This window comes from Trichosurus vulpecula, chromosome 2 (genome assembly GCF_011100635.1).
Source record: "Trichosurus vulpecula isolate mTriVul1 chromosome 2, mTriVul1.pri, whole genome shotgun sequence".
Classification (NCBI taxonomy): domain Eukaryota; kingdom Metazoa; phylum Chordata; class Mammalia; order Diprotodontia; family Phalangeridae; genus Trichosurus; species Trichosurus vulpecula.
This window is the reverse complement of record NC_050574.1, coordinates 282517018-282539259: the sequence shown is the minus strand read 5'-3', so window position 1 is coordinate 282539259 and position 22242 is coordinate 282517018. Positions and strand designations below refer to the sequence as shown.

At 34.7% G+C, this 22242-nt stretch overlaps 1 protein-coding gene across 1 annotated transcript in view; it reads right to left on the bottom strand.

Annotated features, from left to right (window-relative positions):
• Positions 1-22242, bottom strand: part of LRP1B (LDL receptor related protein 1B) — a 2306513-nt gene that overhangs the window by 1901302 nt on the left and 382969 nt on the right. Inside the window, exon 2 of the mRNA XM_036744555.1 lies at positions 5947-6069. Within this exon, the coding sequence (XP_036600450.1) occupies positions 5947-6069 (123 nt within the window). The remainder of the gene's footprint in view (positions 1-5946; positions 6070-22242) is intronic.

Sequence of the window (22242 nt, the reverse complement as noted above, 5' to 3'; positions counted from 1 at the left end):
TCATATTGTTTAGTAATAAAAACTTGGAATTATTTCTCTGCTAGCTTTGTTGATTTCAGTGACCCACCCCTCTTCTAAGTACTATACATTCATCCATCCTGTTGTTCCTATAGTCTGCTTTCAGTGCTCCAAATTTTATTTTTATGAATGCTGTTTGCAAATAATCTCCCACTACCTGCCCTCCAGAAAAGGAAGAGAAATTGGAAAGACCATATGAAAATACTTCCTACTTCAAAACAGTCTGTGTATATAAGATCATAATCATCCTATTAGTTAACTAACACTTAAAATACCAGAAGAATGGAAATATAGGGCATTTTATACAAATTCACATCTTTTATTTTTAGAAAACACTTCATAAATGTCTACTCATAAGCATTTCTTTTCTTTAAAAAAAGAGAACTAATATCTCTGTTACTACAATTTATAATGGCCCTGAATAATCAGGTCACTTGTTCAGATTCCATTCTTCTGAAAGGATTGATTGTTCTTGGTTTCAGAGTAAGAGTAAAACAATCTTGCTTAGATTGGTCTTTCAAGTTTGGTATTTAATTGTGGAAATGAAAATAGTACATCCTTATGAGTTTGTTGCTTGTGGTAAACATATAGAACTCAAAAGCTGGTTTTACACCCAATGGAAAGGAATGCATCTTCAAGGAAATTCAAGATCGAAGTGACAAAGTCTGTGTTTGCGTGTGTGTGTGTCTGTGTGTGTGTGTGTATGATAGATCTTTTAACCACATATGAACACAAACACAGAGGAGGTTTTATACACCAATGGAGTAATTTGGGATGACGTGAGGAAATAGACTCCCCATGTTCTGAAAATATTTCTCCCATTACTTCTGGCAGCACATTACCTAAAATGAATACTCTGTTCAAAACAATATATTTTTCATCTTGTCTCCCCCTTTAGACTTAAATCTATTTGAAATCAAGGATAGCCCTTTGTCTTTTTGTGTATTTCCATTACTAAAAATGGTACCTAGAATATAACAGGCACTTAATAAATGCATGCTAGCTGATAAACTGACAAAGAGATACGAAATGACACCTTACCCTCTTCTCTGTCAGAGACGAAGGGGGAGTCCATGAATTTGGAACATTGCATATCAAAATTTTTTTTATGTCATAAATTGGTTTTGCTGAATTGTCTTTTTTTAGCAGTATTTTTATATGGGATGACTCACAGGTAGGGAAATAGACAGGCATTCAAGGGGAAGTTCAGTAAAAGAAAAATAAAAAATATCACTAAATATTTATTTGAATATGTACATACATATGCATATATACATATATGTGTATGCAAATACATACATGTATCTATACCTATACAGATATATCTATACATATATAGGTATATGTGTTTATGCATGTATACATGTATACATATATGTACTCATGTATCTCACTAAATTGTACATTTTCCTAATGACTTTCTAGGATATACTAACTGTTTTGTGCTCTTTGAGTGACCTTTTATCTATTTTAACTATTGAGTTCTCTTGAAACAATTATAATCTGTGCCTGAAGAATTACTGGATCACTAGATCACTTCTAGGGGAAAGGACATGCACCAGGGAAGAGATGTCTACCGCCTTAGTGATTTCAAATGAAAAAACAAAACAAAACATCTTGTGTATTATAAGAAATGAAAACCTGGAAACACATTAGGACTGTCATTAGTAGAAATAGATTTAAACTCAAACACACATTTACTAGGTATATGACTCTCATCTGTATAATGGAGAAGATATCTATATGAATATTTAATCAAGACTTGTACTGATGCGGTGAGCAATCTCTACCAATGTCATAGTTTGGCAGCTCTTTTACAACTTATATTTTCAGACAATTGCCTAAAACACTGAGAGAACCAGCCAGATCATAAGAGGCAAGGCCAGGACATAGGTATTCCTGATTCTAAGGCTATCTTTCTAATAACTATGTGATCCTGCCTAAAAATAACTCACAAAATGTTAAACAGATACCATCTTCTTAGATCATTACAACTTCCCCAGAGTGGATAGGTAGGGCAAACCTTATTGTTTTGCAATTTCCAAGATAAAGGTAGTGAGATTCAGAGAGGCAAGGTGTGACTTGCCTAGGACCACACACCTTATATATTAAAGAGATGGGACCTAAACTTATTTATTTGAATCCAGTACTCTTTAAATATCATATTTACTCTCAATCTTACAGATTTGTAATGAGAAGCTTTAGATAAACTTGCAAATGTCATTTCATGAGGTGTTATTATTATTATTATTAGATTCAATCAAGATACCTTCCAGAAGGTAATTGACCACAGGTAGTCAACCTGATATTAGGAACAGTTAAATTCTGAGGAATAAAGGTGGCAAAACTAACTCCCATGAAAACTTATCTGAGAAAGGGGGATTGCAAGTTTTGATTCTAAAAAGCTACCCAGAAATTTATTTCAAAGTTGAAGTTGTATTTCACTTACTTTTTGCCTCATCAAAATCTTACCTACATTAAACTTCAAAAACATGATTAAAAACATTTGGGAGGAAGAAAATGTTGTTTTCCTTATGTTCTGTGGTCCACATCTCATAATAGGCTCATATTGTCACTAATCCCCTCAGCTCTCAAAAAAAAAAAAGCTAAATTAAAATTAAATTGTTATTTAAATATGAGAATGTCCATTAAAAATATGTCTGATTAATCACTTCTAAAATTTAATGGTGGGGTAAGAACTTCAGTGGCTGAATATTTTAAAAATTATTACATAATATATTAATATAACATGTAACAATATAATTAATTATTATATTCATCCCATTAAGCAATCAGGAGTATTTCAAGCAATCTACATTTATTTATCTACCCCACCTCAGTCTTGGGCATGGCTGTTAGTACCATAGATCAAATGACCCCTTTCAGGGGTGAACAAAAACATTTCTATCCAAAGCCTAAACAAACACAGAAAATATGGGGGGGAGAGGAAGGAATGAATGTAAATTTTAAATTCCCAGATTCTTTCATATCTGACATTTGAGTTTATTTCTAGGACTTTGCTTCTGCCTTTCTCTTTTATCCATTTTAAAAGTTTTAATACTTTGCCATATAAAGGCAATCTTTACCACTGTCTTCCCAATATTAATTAATGTTCAATTATGAGATTTCCTTTCATGGTATTCACAAAATTCTAGCTACTTATTTTATTATTCTTATTTATGATTAAAGTGTAAATGGATGTAAAGGGAAATGTATCATTCTCATCAGTAATTTGCCCTTGATGTTTTGTAGAAATAACAGTTAAGACTGAAGAGCAAATATAAAACCACTTCAGTTCCCACACTGGTCATGACATAAAGATTTTTAGTAAAGAATATTCTAGGTGCCTTATTTTTAGCTCTTTTTCTTCCCTCTTTGTTAAAATGAATTCTTTTTGTAGTTATAGAATTATGTAATTATTTTATATGGAGCATTGGTATTGACTGGCTGCATAGATCTCTCATAAAACAACACATCATGAAATCCCATAATTAGAAAAATGCTAATCAAGAACATCTGGATTGATGATGTTAAATCTGGATATGTTTTACACTTTTTTCAGAGATTTTTCACATTTCAGACTACATTTGAGGTTAGACCGTTATTGAGATTATTTCTTTATGATGCTGGTAGAGAAGATAATGTAATTATCCCATCCTTTGTTGATCCTGTCCATATGCATGAGGAGAAGAGGTAGTATTTATAATTTCTTATTACTGGCCCATGATTGTGTCATTGTAGTTTGAATGCCATCTTTAAAAAGACTCAGGACTTTTCATGTTAGAATAGTATACCTCTGATGCCATAAAAGTACCAAATACTGCTTTGTGCCTGTGATACATTTCAATTGAGAGGACTTGGAAACTACCTACAATATTTAAACCTTTTTAATGGCATTTTTCAATCACTTTAAGGTTTTCAAAGCATTTTTATGCATTATCCTTTTTTATCCTAACCAAAAACAAACAAACAAACCTTGTGAGATTTGTGCTAATATTTCTTTATCTTTGAAGTGAGAAAACTGGGGCTCAGATATACCCACTGGCTTGCCCAGGATTACAAAAGACTTAGTACAGGGTTATTTTGAAAACACCTTAGAAAAAGTGGAATTTGGGAAATATGGATTGGGTCTGGAACATGTTAGTTTGTGGTCAGATAGCATCACTTACTCCAGTCCCTGGTAATGAAATTCTCTAAAAAGCTGCTTTTAGATTTAGCCTCACCCTTATATCTGTAGTCTAGCCATCCCATCCCAGCAAAAGAAGCCCATTCACCTATAAGCAGAAGCAAGATAGAAATGTCTCTGAAACAAGGTGAAACTTCTCCAAATTAGTATTCTCGATCCAGATGCTCTCAAATAGTATCTTTGTACAGAAACTTGGCCAGCCTCCACAAAGGAGGTCCACTTTACTATTAACATGGAAGACAAATAAATTGCTCTTTTGCATGTATAGACTCACAACATGAGGAAAGGTGGGACTGGTCAAATCAAGAGGAACTCAGCCTTTCAAGAAGAGAAATTCTGTTAGGAACTTGTTTGAAACATCAACACCCAGGGCCACACCTCTAAGAAAAACCTTGCAGGTATGGAAAGGTGGGCCTTGTGAGATAATCAGCATGGCTTTGAAGTCCTCTCTGGTTCATCATACACACATCTGCATAAGTCACTTTCAGTAGGGTGAGGCTACAGTTATGAGCCACTGCAGCCATATAGAGAATGATGTTTATATTCTTACCATTCTCCTCCTGAACTTGAAGACCCTAGAAAAATTGTTCCGTGTCCTTACTGAGTTAGACCTAGAGAAAGCATCTGGCTGCTATCATGCAATTTTTGAGGGATGATAGACACTGATTATGGGTGTGGAAGGTTTCTGCTGAGAAACAGGGTTAAACAATTCTCATTAAGTAAACTACATCTACATGATTCCCAACAAGGTTATATTTCAAATCAAGACAATCTCCCAAGTTTTCTTCATGAGTTAAAAATGTCATTAAAACATAGTTCTGAATTGCAGGAGGATTGCTGTATTTGAGCGCATGACCCAATTGTTTTTAACAGTATTTAATACCACACATTTCTGCTGCAACTAAAGAATATGGAAAGGCCCCCGGAGCTTTGATACTAATTATACTACTACTAATAATAATAATAATAATCCTAGGAGTAACAATATCTCTTTGAATTCTCAACAAGTCACTGTTAAGTTTCTATTTCACAGGCTTAAAATAAAATATTTTCAGTTACTTGTACAAAGTCTCCTAAAATAAAGAGAGAACCCTAAAGGACTGCAAATTTGATTTCTAAAGGTTATTCTATCCCTGCGAGCATGATCCCTAACTACCCCATCTTAAGGAGTAAATATAATCATATGCCTTTTAGATCATTGTAGAGATAGTCTGGACATAGACTATTACTTCATTTCCCCCACAATGGTGAAAAGAAGGAGACAGCTAGAATTAATGACAGACGTTAATGGATGGGAATACTGAGAATAATCAGTCTCCAAGAGTGCGACTCTTTTGCTTACTTCTCTAAACCAAATAAGAAAAGAGAATTATGTAATTGTTTAACACACATTAATTTAGCGAATTGTCTATTTTCCATAATATTTTTCTTGCTATTTTTCTTATCATGCTTCCCTTGTCATAGGCACAATTTTTTTGGCATTTATTTCTGACAAAATCATTTTGTTTCATTAAAAACATTGTATTTATCTGCTACTTTCTTATTTTCATGGGTTAATCTGTAGTAAAAATAATTTATTCTCCTTTGACAATACTCACTATGAAGGAAATTCAAACACCTTTTCAGGATTTGTAGAAGAGAGAATCCATACAGCCCACCATAGCAGTTGTCCTCAAAAACAACTGCAAGTCAGTTTTACATATAATGGAAAATCAAAATGTCATGAGAACCTTTCTACTTACAGGTGTCTAAAGATTCATCCGAATCATCAGGGCAGTCAGGGTCCCCGTCACATAGCCAGCTCTGGGAAACACAAGTCACATGATCATGGCAAAGAAATTCACCAGGATCACACAACTGTGGATCTGAAAATGAAAATGTTTTAAAATAAAATATGAATGGTCTGAACATATGACCACAAAACAGCACAAAGATGAAATGTGAGAAAGCAATACATAAAGGGGATATGAATATGAAATATATTCTCTGTGCAAAGCTCAAACATATGCAATATTTATCTTAATTTTAGCATTTTACCTCAAGCATACAATCTGTTGATCACCTTATTGGCCAAATAGCTTCAGTTGACAAGTAGACTAAAAGAATTTGCTCTGAAAATGGTTATTTGCTTGTCATCTTTATTACAATAGTCTTCAAAGAATGTATAGCTCTCCCAGTGAGTAAATTTTACTTACATTTAGTTACTCAAATGCATGTTTACTTAATATAATGAGGGCATAAATTGACTCAAGAGCAACAGTATCCATCTTGTATTTATTTCCAATCATTTAAGTTGCTCATCCCAAAACAAGCATTATTGCACTATTATTCTAGTTCAATTCCATAAATGTTATTGAGGACCTACTATGTGTCAGGTTTTGCTAGGGACTGGAGATACAAATACAAAAACAAATGTCCCCCCAACCTTCTCTCCTGTTCTCCAAGAAGAAATTAAGTCATTCATATAATTTTAGTAATAAAATTAGATCTTTAGGGATTTCAGTTTTATTCTTGAAAGAGGACTTTTAAGATGCTAGATTAGTTAGGCTACCCTATTTCCACCTTTATTATTATCTCTACCCAGGTGATTATGTTTGAAACTATGTCTCTGTTCTCCACAAAGATATCCCCTCCAGCTTTTCTAGAGCACCTGAAAACTAGACTCTCTATAATAACTCACTGAACTAGGCAGAATTCAGGCTTAGAAAACATATATACCTTACTACTGAGACATCTTGGAGTAGCAGAAAGAACAAGAGACTAAAAGTCGCATGATCATAAGGGCATAGATATAGAAGTAGAAGAAACTTTAAACACCATCTAGTACAATTCCTTCATTTTAAAGAGAAAGAAATTGAGTTTCAAGGAGGTTAAGTATCGTGTCTAATATCACAGAGAGTACATATCAAACACAAAATTTCAACCCGTATTCTTTGCCTTGAGTCAGTGACACTTCTTCTGTACTCTGTTACCCTCTGTAAAGTGTGGGGACCTAAATTCAAATTTTGCACAGACAATTCTACAACTAGGTGGCATGGAGGATGGAAGCTAGACCTGGAGTCAGGAAGACTCATATTCCTGAGTTCAAATCAGGCCTCAGACATTTACTAGTTGTGAGACCCTGGGCAAGTCACTTATTCCTGTTGGCCTCAGTTTTCTCATCAGTAAAATAAGCTAAAGAAGGAAATGGCAAACCACTCTAATATCATTGTCAAGAAAACCTGAAATGTGGTCACAAGGAGTCAGATATGATTGAAATGACTGAATGACAATAAAATTTGTACACCAAATTATGTATATATTATGCCCAATTATACACATATTATATTTCTACAGGAAGACAGGGGAGAGAGATTTTGTAGATATATTTATAACTACTTTTCCCTTTTTCCATTCTATAAGTGTGAATTTACTTTCCTCTCCCCTGCCTCTGCCTTGTATATAGTGAAAAGACTTCTGGATTTTGAGTCAGAGAAACTGAATTCAAATTCTAGCTTTTCTACTTGCTTTTCTACTTACTTTTCATGTGTTCCTGGGTAATTCACTTAATATCTCCAACCTTAGTTTTGTAATTGATAAAATGAGGAGTTTATACTAGATGAATTCTATGGGGACTTTTAGTTCTAAGCCTATGATTCAATTATATTCTCTTTCCTCACTTTATAATCAAGTACTTATTAAACATATTTTCCCCACCAATCATGTGGAAAGTACTAAGTGAAATGTGTGGGAAATAAAAGTTGAGACAATCATACACTAGTCCTACCCTCAAGAAGCCTACAACTTAGTTGGGGATAGAGGTTATGTGGATCAAAGATAGTGTTACAAGTTAGTACATAAATATAAGAGAAGCATCGTGGCACAATGGCTAGAAGGTTGACCTCAAAGCCAGGAAGAACTGACTTCAACTCTCATTTCTATGCACAAATCACTCAACTTCTAGTAATCTACTCTCTTAGACTCAAATCAACTCTCTTAGACTATAAAATGTAGGGTATATTGGAAGAGAGTTTCCTCAATTGAGAGTTCTCTATACCTATGAAATAATAGTTCAGTTCAATATTCTTATGTAAGTACAAAATGAGTGCAAATAATCATTGAATGTCATAGAATCTGAGGACAGAGGGATCATAATGACCTGGAGTTGCTAAGAGAAGAAATTAGCCCTTCATTTGGGATGATCAAGAAATACTTGCAAAGAGCTTCCTCCTTTAAGCAGTAAATATGCCTAAATCAGGCTCCAAATATTCTCCTTCCAAAGTGAACTGTGCCTTTCTTTGACAATCTTTAGTTCTATGTAGTGTGTTTCAATTCTATGTAGACATATTAGGTAGTGTCTGCTCCTGGACATTAAACTACAAATGACACCAAGACCATGGAGCCTACTCCAAATGTTCACAGGCTTCTAAAATACGGATGATCTCTAGGAGACAGGTAAGTCATAGTCCCTCTTGGTTAACCCAAACAAGATGCTAAAAAGTGCTTTGGAGAAAAGCATGAAGAGATATGATCCAGGAGAAGTCCAAACACTGAAAGGACCATAAGCAGCCACTTTGTCTTTATGACAGGATAAATGTCTAAATGTCTAAACAAAATTCAACCCCAATTCCATGTTTTATCACTCTGACAGGCAGGAAGTCCTTCTTATATATTATTAGAATCTCTCCTAGATAGGTTTTTACTATGGTTTGGCCTTTAATGGAAACAGAGGACAGTCCTGCAGGATCTTCCTTCAAATGTACACACTCCACAAGAATCCAAATATTTATTCCCAAATAAAATACCAGCAACTCAAAACAACATAGTTTGCATCGGAAGCCATGGTTTAGTTAAGGACTCTCATCTAATCAGAGCCTGCTTATTGGCTTGCTCTAGAAATCTCAAAGCTTTAAAGACAACCCTCACAGTTGCTGTTTTTGGTTTTACATTATCCCCCTAGGAAATAGCAGTTAAGAACAGCCTGTTATAACCAGCCTATTTATTTTTCAACCAGATATACCATTTTCAAGGTCAACTTCTAAAAGCATTGATGGTTGGATTCAAATGAGTGAATTTTCAATATTTTGAGGTGATTATTTTAAAATATATCCCCTCGGTTGAGTTCCTTGTATAAGAAACTAAATATTTTCGGTATGTTTTCTTATTCATCCCATTTAATGCTTCAGCATACACTTCTGAGATATTCAAATTAATCTTGTTTAAAAATGCCTTCTTATTATATGAAACAAAATGCTATATGCTGTAATTAAAAAAAAAAGCTTATGAGGACACAGAGGCAGTTCAGCTTACATCCCTAAGGAAGAAGATGAAAGCTGGTTGCTTGAATATCACTTTATAATAATAGCTCTTTGGAACCAGAAGACAAGAAAAAGATTAGGACATCTATAGACTGCATAGTCTATTGGGTATGGTCTCATCTTAGCAATGGAAAGAGCTAAGTAAATTATTCCTTTTTCACTGAGATGAAAATATATTGGGGAATTTTTTTTAATGGGAATTTATAATATAATTTTCTTAACATTTTAAACAGACAATTTAGGGGTGAGATCTTACATTTAAAAACTGGTGTGGACTTGGGTTTAGAACTTATACTACCTTATTTAATCATATTAAGGTTATGGAATGCAATGTTATTATCTAGAATCTCTGGAAAATGAGATGAATTACAGAAACCAGGAGCTAAGTTAATCACTAACAAACTTTGTAATGGTAAAGCACTACAACTTTTAGCATCTCAGTTATTTAAAAATTCCTTAGTAATTCCATATTCTTCTCTTAACATGCTAAGTAAATACTAATGAACAAGTAGGTCTGTCAACACAAATGATGAACATCTATTGTTTGAAGAATTATTTTGCAAAGGGAGACACAAAAGAAATAGAAAAGAAATATTATTTTAATTTTTAAAAGTTACACACACACACACACACACACACACATATATATATCCATACATGTATATGTATGTGTGTGTGTATCTTATAACCTAAGTCCAGAACAATGCAATGTGAAAATAGAAATGCCGTCTTTCTGAACAGAAACCAAATTGATTAAGGAAAATTGTTTATCCCAGTCTATCCAAAGTGATGTGGGGGGAGAAAATGTTCTAATTCCTGCTAAACAGAGAAATGCAAATAGTCCATTGTGCTAAGCACTGGTGATACAAATAAAAACATAAAGAAATAAAGCCAGTCCTGACCCTCAAGGAGTTTATGATTTAATCTATGAAGACAACACAAAAAGGAGCTGGAAATATGGAAGGAACAAAGGTATTCAGTGTAGTAGCATGGTGTTGATTTCCAGAAAGTCAGAAGCAGAGCTGCAAGGGCAATGAAATTTGGTGGGCATGGACCCCTCCTTAAACTGGAGGCCCCAGAAGGAATTTACAATTGAGAAAAGTATAGCAGAGGAATGTTCCAGGTTGTGAAAGACTCAGGGTTGATGGATGTTCCAGCATGAGGCTGCAGGTGATGTGTGCTGCTGAAATAAGGAAAACATTCAATAAACCTTAAAATGCTATAGGGTCAGATATGACTTTAATTCCTTTTCTCTTGTGTCCTCATTCCCTCACCGCCCTAGCTCCAGCCAGACTGACATAATGGAAATTAGTGGAGAGTATATAAGGAATTTTTACATTGGAAATTATTCAGTTCCAAATCAAATTCCACTTCTTCTTTCTTTTGCTTCTGCAAATTTTATTGCCTTGTTTCAGACATCTTGCTGCCCGGACTTTGGTTTAGAATACTGACTTCTTAAACCAAAATATTCTCTGCCTATTGTAGTAACAATTTCGCTAGCAGCTGTTGTTGAGGTGTTAAGACCCAAGAAGAAAAACAACAAGAGCTGCTAGCAAAGGTTCTTTATCTGCTTTACTAAGGGGTTAACAGTCTCACTTTAATCACACATACAAATATCATTCACTTAGTTCAGGAGGAAAAGCCAGCGCTGTGAACTTCAGAGCAAATGCAAACAAATTACAAACATACATAATAAACAGACCCAATACAGACCAACATCTGGTTTAACAAAGCCCAGGGGCAGTTAAAATGGCTTGCCCAGAGTCCCATGCCACTCTTCCAGTGACTGAGAGCCCCAAGTAAAATATCTGGGTTTCTTCAAAGCCAGGGGGCTCTTTAACACCAGCTTGGCCAGAGTCACACACCACACTTCCAGTGAGTGAAAGCCCCAAGGGAAAACGTCAACCTTTGAGTTTATATATCCTGTTCAGGGTCAGAGGGCATCACATTAGATTCAAACCCACATGGCTGAAAAGCTTCTGGCATCACAAATATGTGACTCAAACCCATGTAAACTAGACTTTCCCTTGAGGCAAGGTCATCAAAGACTCCTGATTTAGAACATCATCTGATTGACTACAGCTCAGGCACAAACCATTGGTTCTGGTCTTAGCAACTTCCCTTAGGGCCCTGAGCTAACTAGTGTGCTAACTGGCCTAGGGCCTCACACTTAATTAGTTAAAGGGTATGGGACCTCCCTTTGTTGACCCCACGTGAAGTCATACCTGAAGCCTATTCAATGGGGGTGGAGAGGGGAGGGTGAGGAAGAGATCTTTTCATTTACTGTTTAGCTTTACACCTATGTTTCTATTTACTTTTTGTTTGTTTGTTTCTTTTCATGGGATCATGGCCCATGCTACATGACCTCAAATTCTTTTTTGTTTTGAATATTTAGGACATGAAGTTCTGCTTCTTCCTGCCTTTGCTTGACTTTTTAGCCTAGTTGCATTTCCAATCCTTTCTTCTAGAGGTATTGTTTTTCTGGTTTCCGCCAAAGTTCCAGCATGACCATAGGAAAAAATTTAAACATTTGATTCTCTCTATAATGGTGGGAATCCATTGAATAGCTCAATTAATCCCCTTATTCCACTTAAAGTAATGAGCAGGATGCTACATTCTAATAGCATTATCATATGAGGACAGATCTCAATTGAATCAATCAGAGTTATGAACTAGGTACTAATAAAGAAGACCTAAACATCTTCATTGAGTAAATAAATCAAGCAATCTGAGGCATTCTAATTAGATGTGAGAGGAATGGTTGATATCACACACCCTGTGATATTTATATAGCTCAGTAAGCTAATTTGGAATCAAGAGTGGGTATCTAGCAGTGCCTTAGAGAGAGCCATTCCAGCCAAAACCCTGATAAAAACTTTTGGGATAGATGTTACAGTAGGACTTATCCTCTTGCCTCATCACCCCTTATACAATCTTGACCAGAAAAGAATTTGGTGAAGTTTAGAGGGCTAGATGATTTGTATTTTTTGATCAGTATTTAGGCAATATTTCTGGAATAACAGTAAGTGGCAGCAATACCTACAGTAGAAATCAAGAACAAACTAAATACACTGAAGAGAGAGAGCTTCATGACTATACTGAGAGCTCTAAAGAAAGATTACACCAAACCTAAGGAAAACATCTTGAGTATTTCAACACAGGGTCTCCTAGGAGTTGCCACTGTGGTTCAAGCTTTAGCCCTGTACTATGATGATAAAGAGTCATATTTCCACTCTTGTATCTATCACTATACTGTTTTGAAACTTTTATTTCAACAATACTTCAATGTTTTATCAGAATAAACATCATTTTACATAGTAAGATTCTATTATTGTGTAACCTTGGAGAAGTCATTAAACCTCCCTTAACTTCCTCATTTTTAAGATGCCTAGAATATTTTCCCTGCCTATCATGTGCCAAATGAGATAATGTATGAAAAAATACTTTGAATTCTATCAATACCTTTTAAACATAAGGCATTATTGTAATTATTTATGATGACGATGGTCAAGAGAATAATCACAAAAACCATAACATCTTCCATGTTTTTTGAATGAGTGTAAAAAAATAATTTGTTCATGCCATATATTATAACTACATATAGCATTTTTCCTTGTTACTGTACATATTGCCGATAAAAAGAAAGGTTGTTATTAAAGAAAGAGAAGGTGAACATTGTAATAAATAATAAGATTACTGAATCATGGTATCATTATCTTGTTCAAATCAGTCCTAAAGAATTTTCATGTGCTAGAAAAAGAAGGGATGATGTGCATATAAGCAGTGGTAGTATGCTAAGGTAAGAATGGGATGTAAAAATTAATTTCTAGAATATCTAGAAATTTTTATTACATCTCCAGTAAATTTTACATTTAGTCACTGCAAACACACATATACACTGAGAATTAATCTATTTTGGTAGATTAGTGGACTTAGGAAGATTTGTTTTTTGTTGTTGTTTTTTGGGGGATTATGTGGGGGGGGATTTTTTTTTTAATTAGACTTGTCATTAATACCAAAATCAAGTGCTTTATTCTCCATCTTTTAACTAACAAAAGGGAAGCCTTAGTTGAGGCTTAGGGGACATTGAAGACTAAGACCACCCAGAGGTGGAGGAATGAAGTTCAACAATGATCCTATGGAGAAGCTAAAGAGAGGTGTCCAATTAAGTTACCTTTGAGGTCCCTACCACTTTTGGATCTATTATCTGGGCAAGTTGCTTCTTATTCTTGACATATTTAGTGTCAGAGGCAGCTGAAGTCTACTCTCCTCTATGAGGACAGCAACACAACTGCCCCCTTCTACTGGGGCCAAAATCTGATGCCTCTAAAATTACTAACTAGTTGATACCAGAACCATATTAGGGCAATCTGCATACTAGGGCCACATAGTGCAAATAAGATCAACTTTTTTTAATGGAGAATACATTTATCTTTTAAGTACATATGATTGTTTTCACCTTTTATACCTCTGATGTCCAAAATTGGGAGAGACACCAAGGAGAAAGAACAACTCGAAACTTCAGGTTTCCAAGATGGAAGATTCTAACATGGAAGAATCCAGGAATGAATGATTTTAGAAAAAGGGCTGGATGGGGATTCCAGATAGGATTACCAGACCTGATAAGAACAGAAGCTGCCTATCCCACACAAGCCTTATAGATCTCAAGGAGGCTTCAAAACCCACCTTTTCTAAACCTATCTGCTCCCTAAACTCCATTTTCAAAATAGCAGTTGAGTTGGGCCAGATAAGAGCCTAGCAACTATTAGAGACAGCCCTGAATAAGAGGAATATAGTCTTGAACAAAAGATCTCAATTCGAGAACACTCTTCAGACCTTATCCAGGTAAGCTAGGGCAAATCAAAGGGGATGAGATAAGCTATGAAATTCGACCATCATTAATTTAAAGACTGTTCTCCACAATACTTTTCTATCATATCTTTTAAATAAATTAAAATAACAACAACGCCACACTTTCCCCCTTTCTCTTTGGTGTCAAATGCCAGTCAAAATTCATGTGAACAGCACTAATGCCAGCAATAATGACCTCAAGCACATGACAGAAATCTATGAATAGAACCATAAAGGTCCAAGGAAATGACACCCCTGGCTGAAAAGTATATGAAGAGGGAATTCTCTTATCACCAGTTTCAAGGGCAGTGAGACAGTGACACATAAAAATAACTTTTAGGTTTTGTGAGGGGATGTCAGGGAGAGAAAAATATATCTTCCTTTGGAGAAACACAGTAGTAATTAGTTGTTTTTGTGCTTCATATTGGCTAGGAAATTTGCAATCATTCTATGCCTTATTAAGCAATGTTTTTGGAGCTCCAAATGGCAACACATGTTCACAGAAATCTCTTAGTCAAAACCAAGGCAAAATTGAAAAAAAGATTTTAAGAAGTACATTATCCTCAGGAAGAAACTACCATCATTTTTTATATTTATCATAATGAATAAAGGGGAAAGTGTCTTTCCAAACATTTCCAATCCAATTTGACATTTAATTTTCTTGAAGAATACACACACACACACACACACACACACACACACACACATATATATATATATATATATATATATATATATATATATATATACATATTTGTTTTTTTCTTCTTCTGGCTCATTTAAGCATTACTAAGTTTTTTTATGCTTTCCAGCTGGTTGCATAAAAATTATAAACCACCTATCCTAGAGCCTTTTGTAACCACAACTCTAACAAAAGAAAAACTGACAAATTAAGAATTCTGTCCTTTTATTTAGCAAGAGACATGAAACCTATTTTTCATGGAAACAAAGCAACTATATTTTACTTAGTTCAATCAAAATTTTATTGTTGTTGGGCAAAGATTTTGCAGCTCTGTATTCCTTTACATGGTTTACATTTCCTTTTACTCTCTCCCTCTCTCTCTCTCTCTCTCTCTCTCTCTCTCTGTATGTGTGTGTATGTCTCTATCTTTGTCTCTGTGTCAGTATCTATCTGTCTGTCTCCCTCATCTCTGTTAGAAGCATAGAAAAATGAATTGGTACACTCAATTTTATATGCAGTACTTCAGAGTGGGGGGGTGGTGGTTATAACTTTCAGAAACATCTAAAAAATAGAAAGAAAGAAAAAGAATTGAAACTTCCTGGCATTGTGTTTTCCTCAAAATCAAGCATAATGTAAATCTAGTTTTTGGGGGGGGTTCCAAAATTCACATATTTTCAGAATTCTTGTCCTTTGTGAGATATGAATGGGGTGGTTAATATTCAGTCCTTTATGAATTAATAATTACAGTATTACAAACACATATATTTGGCACTCTAAGGTTTTCAAAGCACTTTAATACATCATCTCATATGATCCTCCTAACAATTCTGTGAGGTAAGTGATGTGGTATCATTTTCTTCATTATTTAGATGACGAAAGTCAGGTAAAGAGAAATTAATCAACCTGCCTAACATCAGAGAGATTATAAGCCTCTAAAGCAGAGTTCAAGCCCTGAGCTTGGCCAATTTCAAATCCAATACTTATATCATTCCACTACATTACAGTATATTGACTTGCTGACTAAATCTTTATCCTTTGTTGGAAACATCTAAGAAGCCCTAAGTTAACTATATTATTCATCAGCTATTTCAAAAGAAGAAAAACATAGTTAATGAGCCACAATTACCATTCTCTTCTGTTTAATGAAGAAAAAGAAAAAAAGAGTTATAATCAATATTTACTTTAATTATTTGTCTATAATCACCTTTTAAAAACAGAATTCTATGTTGTAAACTGATTTGAATCTTTATACTTCATTCTAGTAACTTAATTACTGAAATAAGTTATTAAAAGTTCCTCTTTGGAAAATGTTTAAATGCTCATCTAGCTAACACATTTCAGACACAGAATGGGGCTGAGTCTTTAGGTAGAGGCACAATAGGCTGCCTCTCAATTTGGTGCCATTACAGGTAGGCTCTCAATACTCTCCTCCATCAAAATCGTTTCCTCCTCAGTGTTGATAAATGAAATTCCATTTCTCAGACAGAGAGGTAGAGTACATTTAGTTCAAGACTTGGAGTCAAGAAGACTTGAGTTAGAATTCTTCTCCCAACAAAGTACTCTCTACTCTTCAAGCAGTCATACCCTGACGAGAAACTCAAGAGTCAAGTAAGTTGGCTGGGAACATGGCCAGGCAGCGAAAACACACTCATATTCAGTCTCAGATTTTGGAATCTTTCTTTGGTGACAAAGAAGACCAAAACATACAGCCAGAAGAAGTCAACAAAGTCAAAGAGCCTACATCAAAAGCCTCCAAGAAAAACATGAACTGGTCTCAGGCCATGGAAGAGCTCCAAAAGGATTTGGAAAAGCAAGTTAGAGAAGTAGAGGAAAAAATGGGTAGAGAAATGAGAATGATGTGAGAAAACCATGAAAAACAAATCAATGACTTGCTAAAGGAGAACCAAAAAAATACTGAAGAAAACAACAACTTAAAAAATAGACTAATTCAAATGGCAAAAGAGCTCCAAAAAGCCAATGAGGAGAGGAATGCCTTGAAAGGCAGAATTACCCAAATGGAAAAGGAGGTCCAAAAGACCACTGAAGAAAATACTACCTTAAAAATTAGATTGGAGCAAGTGGAAGCTAGTGACTTTATGAGAAATCAAGATATTATAAAACAGAACCAAAGGAATGAAAAAGTGGAAGACAATGTGAAATATCTCATTGGAAAAACCACTGACCTGGAAAATATATGCAGGAGAGATAATTTAAAAATTATTGGACTACCTGAAAGCCATGATCAAAAAAAGAGCCTAAATATCATCTTTCAAGAAATTATCAAGGAGAACTGCCCTGATATTCTAGAGCCAGAGGGTAAAATAGAGATTGAAAGAATCCACAGATCATCTCCTCAAAAAGATCACAAAAAGAAAACTCCTAGGAATATCGTTGCCAAATTCCAGAGCTCCCAGATCAAGGAGAAAATACTACCAACAGCCAGAAAGAAACAATTTGAGTATTGTGGAAACACAGTCAGAATAACACAGGATCTATCAGCTTCTACATTAAGGGATCAAAGGGCTTGGAATACGATATTCCGGAGGTCAATGGAGCTAGGATTAAAACCAAGAATCACCTACCCAGCAAAACTGAGTATCATGCTCCAAGGCAAAATATGGATTTTCAATGAAATACAGGACTTTCAAGCTTTCTCAGTGAAAAGACCAGAGCTAAACAGAAAATTTGACTTTCAAACACAAGAATCAAGAGAAGCATGAAAAGGTAAACAAGAAAGAAAAATTTCAAGGAACTTACTAAAATTGAACTGTTTTGTTGACATTCCTACTTGGAAAGATGATGTGTATGATTCATGAGACCTCAGTATTAGGGTACCTGAAGGGAATATGCATATATAAATATATATATGTATATATATATATTTATATGTATGTGTGTGTGTATGTGTGTGTGTATATATATATATGTGGATATATATGTGTGTGTGTGTATATGTATGTGTATTATATGTATGTATGTAAATGTATATATATATGTGTATGTATGTGTGTATACATACACACACACATACACACACATATATATGTATATGTATAGACAGAGGGCACAGGGTGAGTTGAATACGAAGGTGTGATATCTAAAAAAAAAATCAAATTAAGGGATGAGAGAGGAATATACTGAGAGAGGGAGAAATGGAGAGATAGAATGTAGTAAATTATCTCTAATAAAAGTGGCACAAAAAAAGCAATTCTGTAGGAAAGGAAGAGGGAGCAGGTGAGGGGGAATGAGTGAATGTTGCTCTCATTGGATTTGACTTGAGGAGGGAATACCATACACACTCAGTTGGGTATCTTACCCCACAGGAAAGAAGGAGGAAGAAGAAAAAAAAGGGGGGGATGATAGAAGGGAGGGCAGGTGAGGGGAGGAGGTAATCAAAAACAAACACTTAGGGTCAAGGGAGAAAATTCAATAAAGGGGGATAGGTTAGGAAGGAGCAATATAAAGTTAGTCTTTCACAACATTAGTATTGTGGAAGGGTTTTACATAATGATATACATGTGCCCTATGCTAAATTGCTTGCCTTCATAGGGAGGGTGGGTGGGGAGGGAAGAAGGGAGAGAATTTGGAACTCAAAGTTTTAAAAACAGATGTTCAAAAACAAACAAAAAAAAAGTTTTTGCATGCAACTAGGAAATAAGATACACAGGCAATGGGGCGTAGAAATTTATCTTGCCCTACAAGAAAGGAAGGGAAAAGGGGATGGGAGGGGAGTGGGGTGACAGAAGGAAAGCCTGACTGGGGAATGGGGCAACCAGAATATACGCCATCTTGGAGTGGGCAGGAGGGTAGAAACGGAGAGAAAATTTGTAATTCAAACTCTTGTGAAAATCAATGCTGAAAACTAAATATATTAAATAAATTTTAAAAAAAAGAGAATTCTTCTGTCAGACATTCTCTTAGAAATCTCAGTCTCAGTTTCCTCATCAGCAAGACAGAGATAATAAAAGCACCTATCTTGCAGTGTACTGTGAGGTTAAAATAAGATAATCTATGTAAAAGACTTGAAAATATTAAAGCCCTATACAAATTTGTTTATTATCATTATTATTATCACAACACCAGGCAGAGAAAAAGAGCCCAGTGTTTGTTCAGAGAATTTTGCATAATTTACAATTTTGCAGAGGGTCTATTTTCCTAGGTATGTCTAACAGCCAGAGGGTGGGGTAATTAACTTTCAAGGCTTCATTCATGCCCTTAATTTAAAGAAAATCACAGATACGACACCTTGGAAATGCTTGGGATTTAAAAAAAAAGACCAATTTCTTCTCTCAGGAAAAAAGATAGTGATCTTAGTATAGTTGCCTTTTTAAATCCTAAATGATCAGATCAGAAAAATGTCTTTAGAAGCTGATGTGATCAAAGACAGAGGTCTTAATTTGGTGAGCCTGTGTTATTTGGGTCAATGCAACCCATGAAGAGAAGTTCAGTAGGTTTCCCAAACATAACTACAAGAAATAAATTCATATAATTAAGTACTTCAGCTAAAGATACATGTCAGGAGATTTAAATAACTCTATGTGAAAGTAATTATTACCCCAGCAGAATAAAAGGTCCAATGTAACATTTTAACATTAATGGTAAATTAGCAGAGGGGACAAAGAGGGTCTAAAAGAATATAAATTGAGTCCAAAAATGTTTTCTAAAAGGTTTACATTTTGGAAAAGGTCTCTCTCTATTGAAATATCCCATTCTTGTTGCCCATACCCAATAAATCTTTGTTTTGTATAGAGGAAAATACTAAAGGGCAAACATCAAAATCTGACAAAATACAGTTTAAATCTTACTTTAAAAAATGTGATTTAAAATATATAGTGATAGTTCTGGTTTTTACACTTCTTCACTTCAGAGTATACGCCTACTTATTTCCCATGCCCAGTCATGCCTTTTAAGTAAAAAAAGTTTAGGAAAAATGCATTATAGGAAACCAACTAATATATCAATTATGTAGATAGCTGCATACGAAATACGCTACACCAATAGTCCTCCATCTCTGCAAAGAAAGGAGAAAGATACATTTCTGAACTTTTCTTTGGTGTCAAAAATGGGCATTCTAACTATACATTACTTATTTTCATTTTTTGTTCTTTGCATTTATGTCGTTGCAGTACATTTTTTATTATATTGTTTTCTTGGTTCTGTGTAGAGTGTTCTATGCCCAGCTCATTTTAACACGAGCCTTATAGATGATCAAAAACAAAAAGAACCCCAAAACATGAAGGTTTAAGCAGAATCTCAAGATTTTTCTGATTGATTTGACTTTGCTAAACTTATAGGACATGGCTTCACATTAGTGGCTCCCAATGGAATTGTCTCCAACTTGTTATTTCAAATAATTTATTATTTTATTTTCTTGTGTTGGTTGGAAAAGTTATATACCTAGGAAAGACAATGTTTTATTAATTTTCTTTTTAAACATACACACATTGCAGTTTGATACTGGAATGGTAATTAGAATGTGGATTTTAGGTTTGGCTCTGCTCCTAACTAGCTATGCTCTGTAATAAGAAAATTAATTCACCTCTAGGGGGCTTGAGTTCTACAACTGTAAAATGGGGGAAATCATTGTTGTAATACCAACATCACAGGGTTGTTATGAGTGTACAATGAAGTGATGTATGTAATATGTATTACAAACTATGAAGCAATATACAAATGCCAACATCTCTTAGCTATTATTATTAGCCCCTATAGCTTCATTTTTTTTAACATGGAAAATGAGGGAGGTTCAACTGTATGATTTCAAACTCCTTTCAACTACAATATTTGTGGTTAGTGATTCATTAGGATTCTTTTGATCTTACCACCCTACTTCTCATGATCATGTAACACAAAATAGATTTCTTTCTACCATTTTTTCAAAGGATAATGAGTTCCAAATAGAAATTTATCAAAGGAACTTTTACATTTTCTAGCACTCATACTAAAGCTACTACCACTTGTCCTGGGTGCTTAGTCATTCATTGCCCTGAAGCAGTCAAAACTCTTAGAGGCACTTTCCATTTAATTGCCACCTCTGACTCTATACAAAGCCAAGTCTGCAGAGTCAACACACAATTGAAGTCTACAACAATAATGAAACACGACTCTGTCAACTTGAGTTTCATTTTTCTTATTAACTTTAAAAATGGTAGTGTAGGACATAATCAGCAGAACAATCTGATATTACATACTCAAATGCCAAGATGATTTTTAGCTCTTTCTGCAGTCTCTATTTGAACTCAAAAATCTCTATCTCATTTTTAATCAAAATTTACATGAACAGTAGATCTTTGGTTACTCTCACTTTTTCCTCAAGAAAGGATCCATCACTTTAGAAATATTACCTGCTTTATTTAACTTCTCAAGGTTGGGGCTAACTAGGGCAATCGAAAATCAGTTGTTTCACACCTATCAGAGTCTTTAACCTGATAGAAAAGGGAAAGGACAAATGCTGGAGGAGATGTGGAAAAATTAGGACATTAATGAATTGTTGGTACAATTGTGAACTGGTTCAACCTATCTAGAGAAAAATTTGGAAGTATGCCCAAAGGGCGATAAAACTATGCCTACCCTTTGACTCAGCAATACCACTACTAGGTCTGTATCCCAAAGAGATGATAGAAAAAGGAGAAAAATACAAAAATATTTATAGAAGGTCTTTTTGTGGTGGCAAAGAATTAGAAACTGAGTGGATGCCCATCAATTGGGGAATGGCTGAACAAATTGTGGTATATGATTGAAATGGAATGCTATTGTGATGTAAGAAATGAGGACCAGAATATTTTCAGAAAAACCTGGGAAGGTGTATATAATTTGATGCAGAGTAAAGTGATTACAATGAGGAGATCATTGTACAAAGTAACAGCAATATTATAATGATGATTAACCCCCAGAGAGAGAGAACCGATGATCTCTTAGTGACAAATGAAGTTTCTTTTTTTTTTGCCATAGGGCTAATATGGAAATATTTTGCATAATTTCATATGTGTAATTGATATATCACTTGCCTTCTCAAAGGCAGGGAGAGCTGTAAAGAGCGAGAGGATTTGAAATTCAAAATTTTAAAAAAGTTAAAAATAAATTTATTTATAAAAAAAAAATATACCATCAAAAAAGAATCATTTGTTTCAGCCAAAAACTCATGACTATCTATTTTTGCTTTAACCTGGCATAGTAAAGGGACACTGAATTTGGAGTTGGAGCACCTT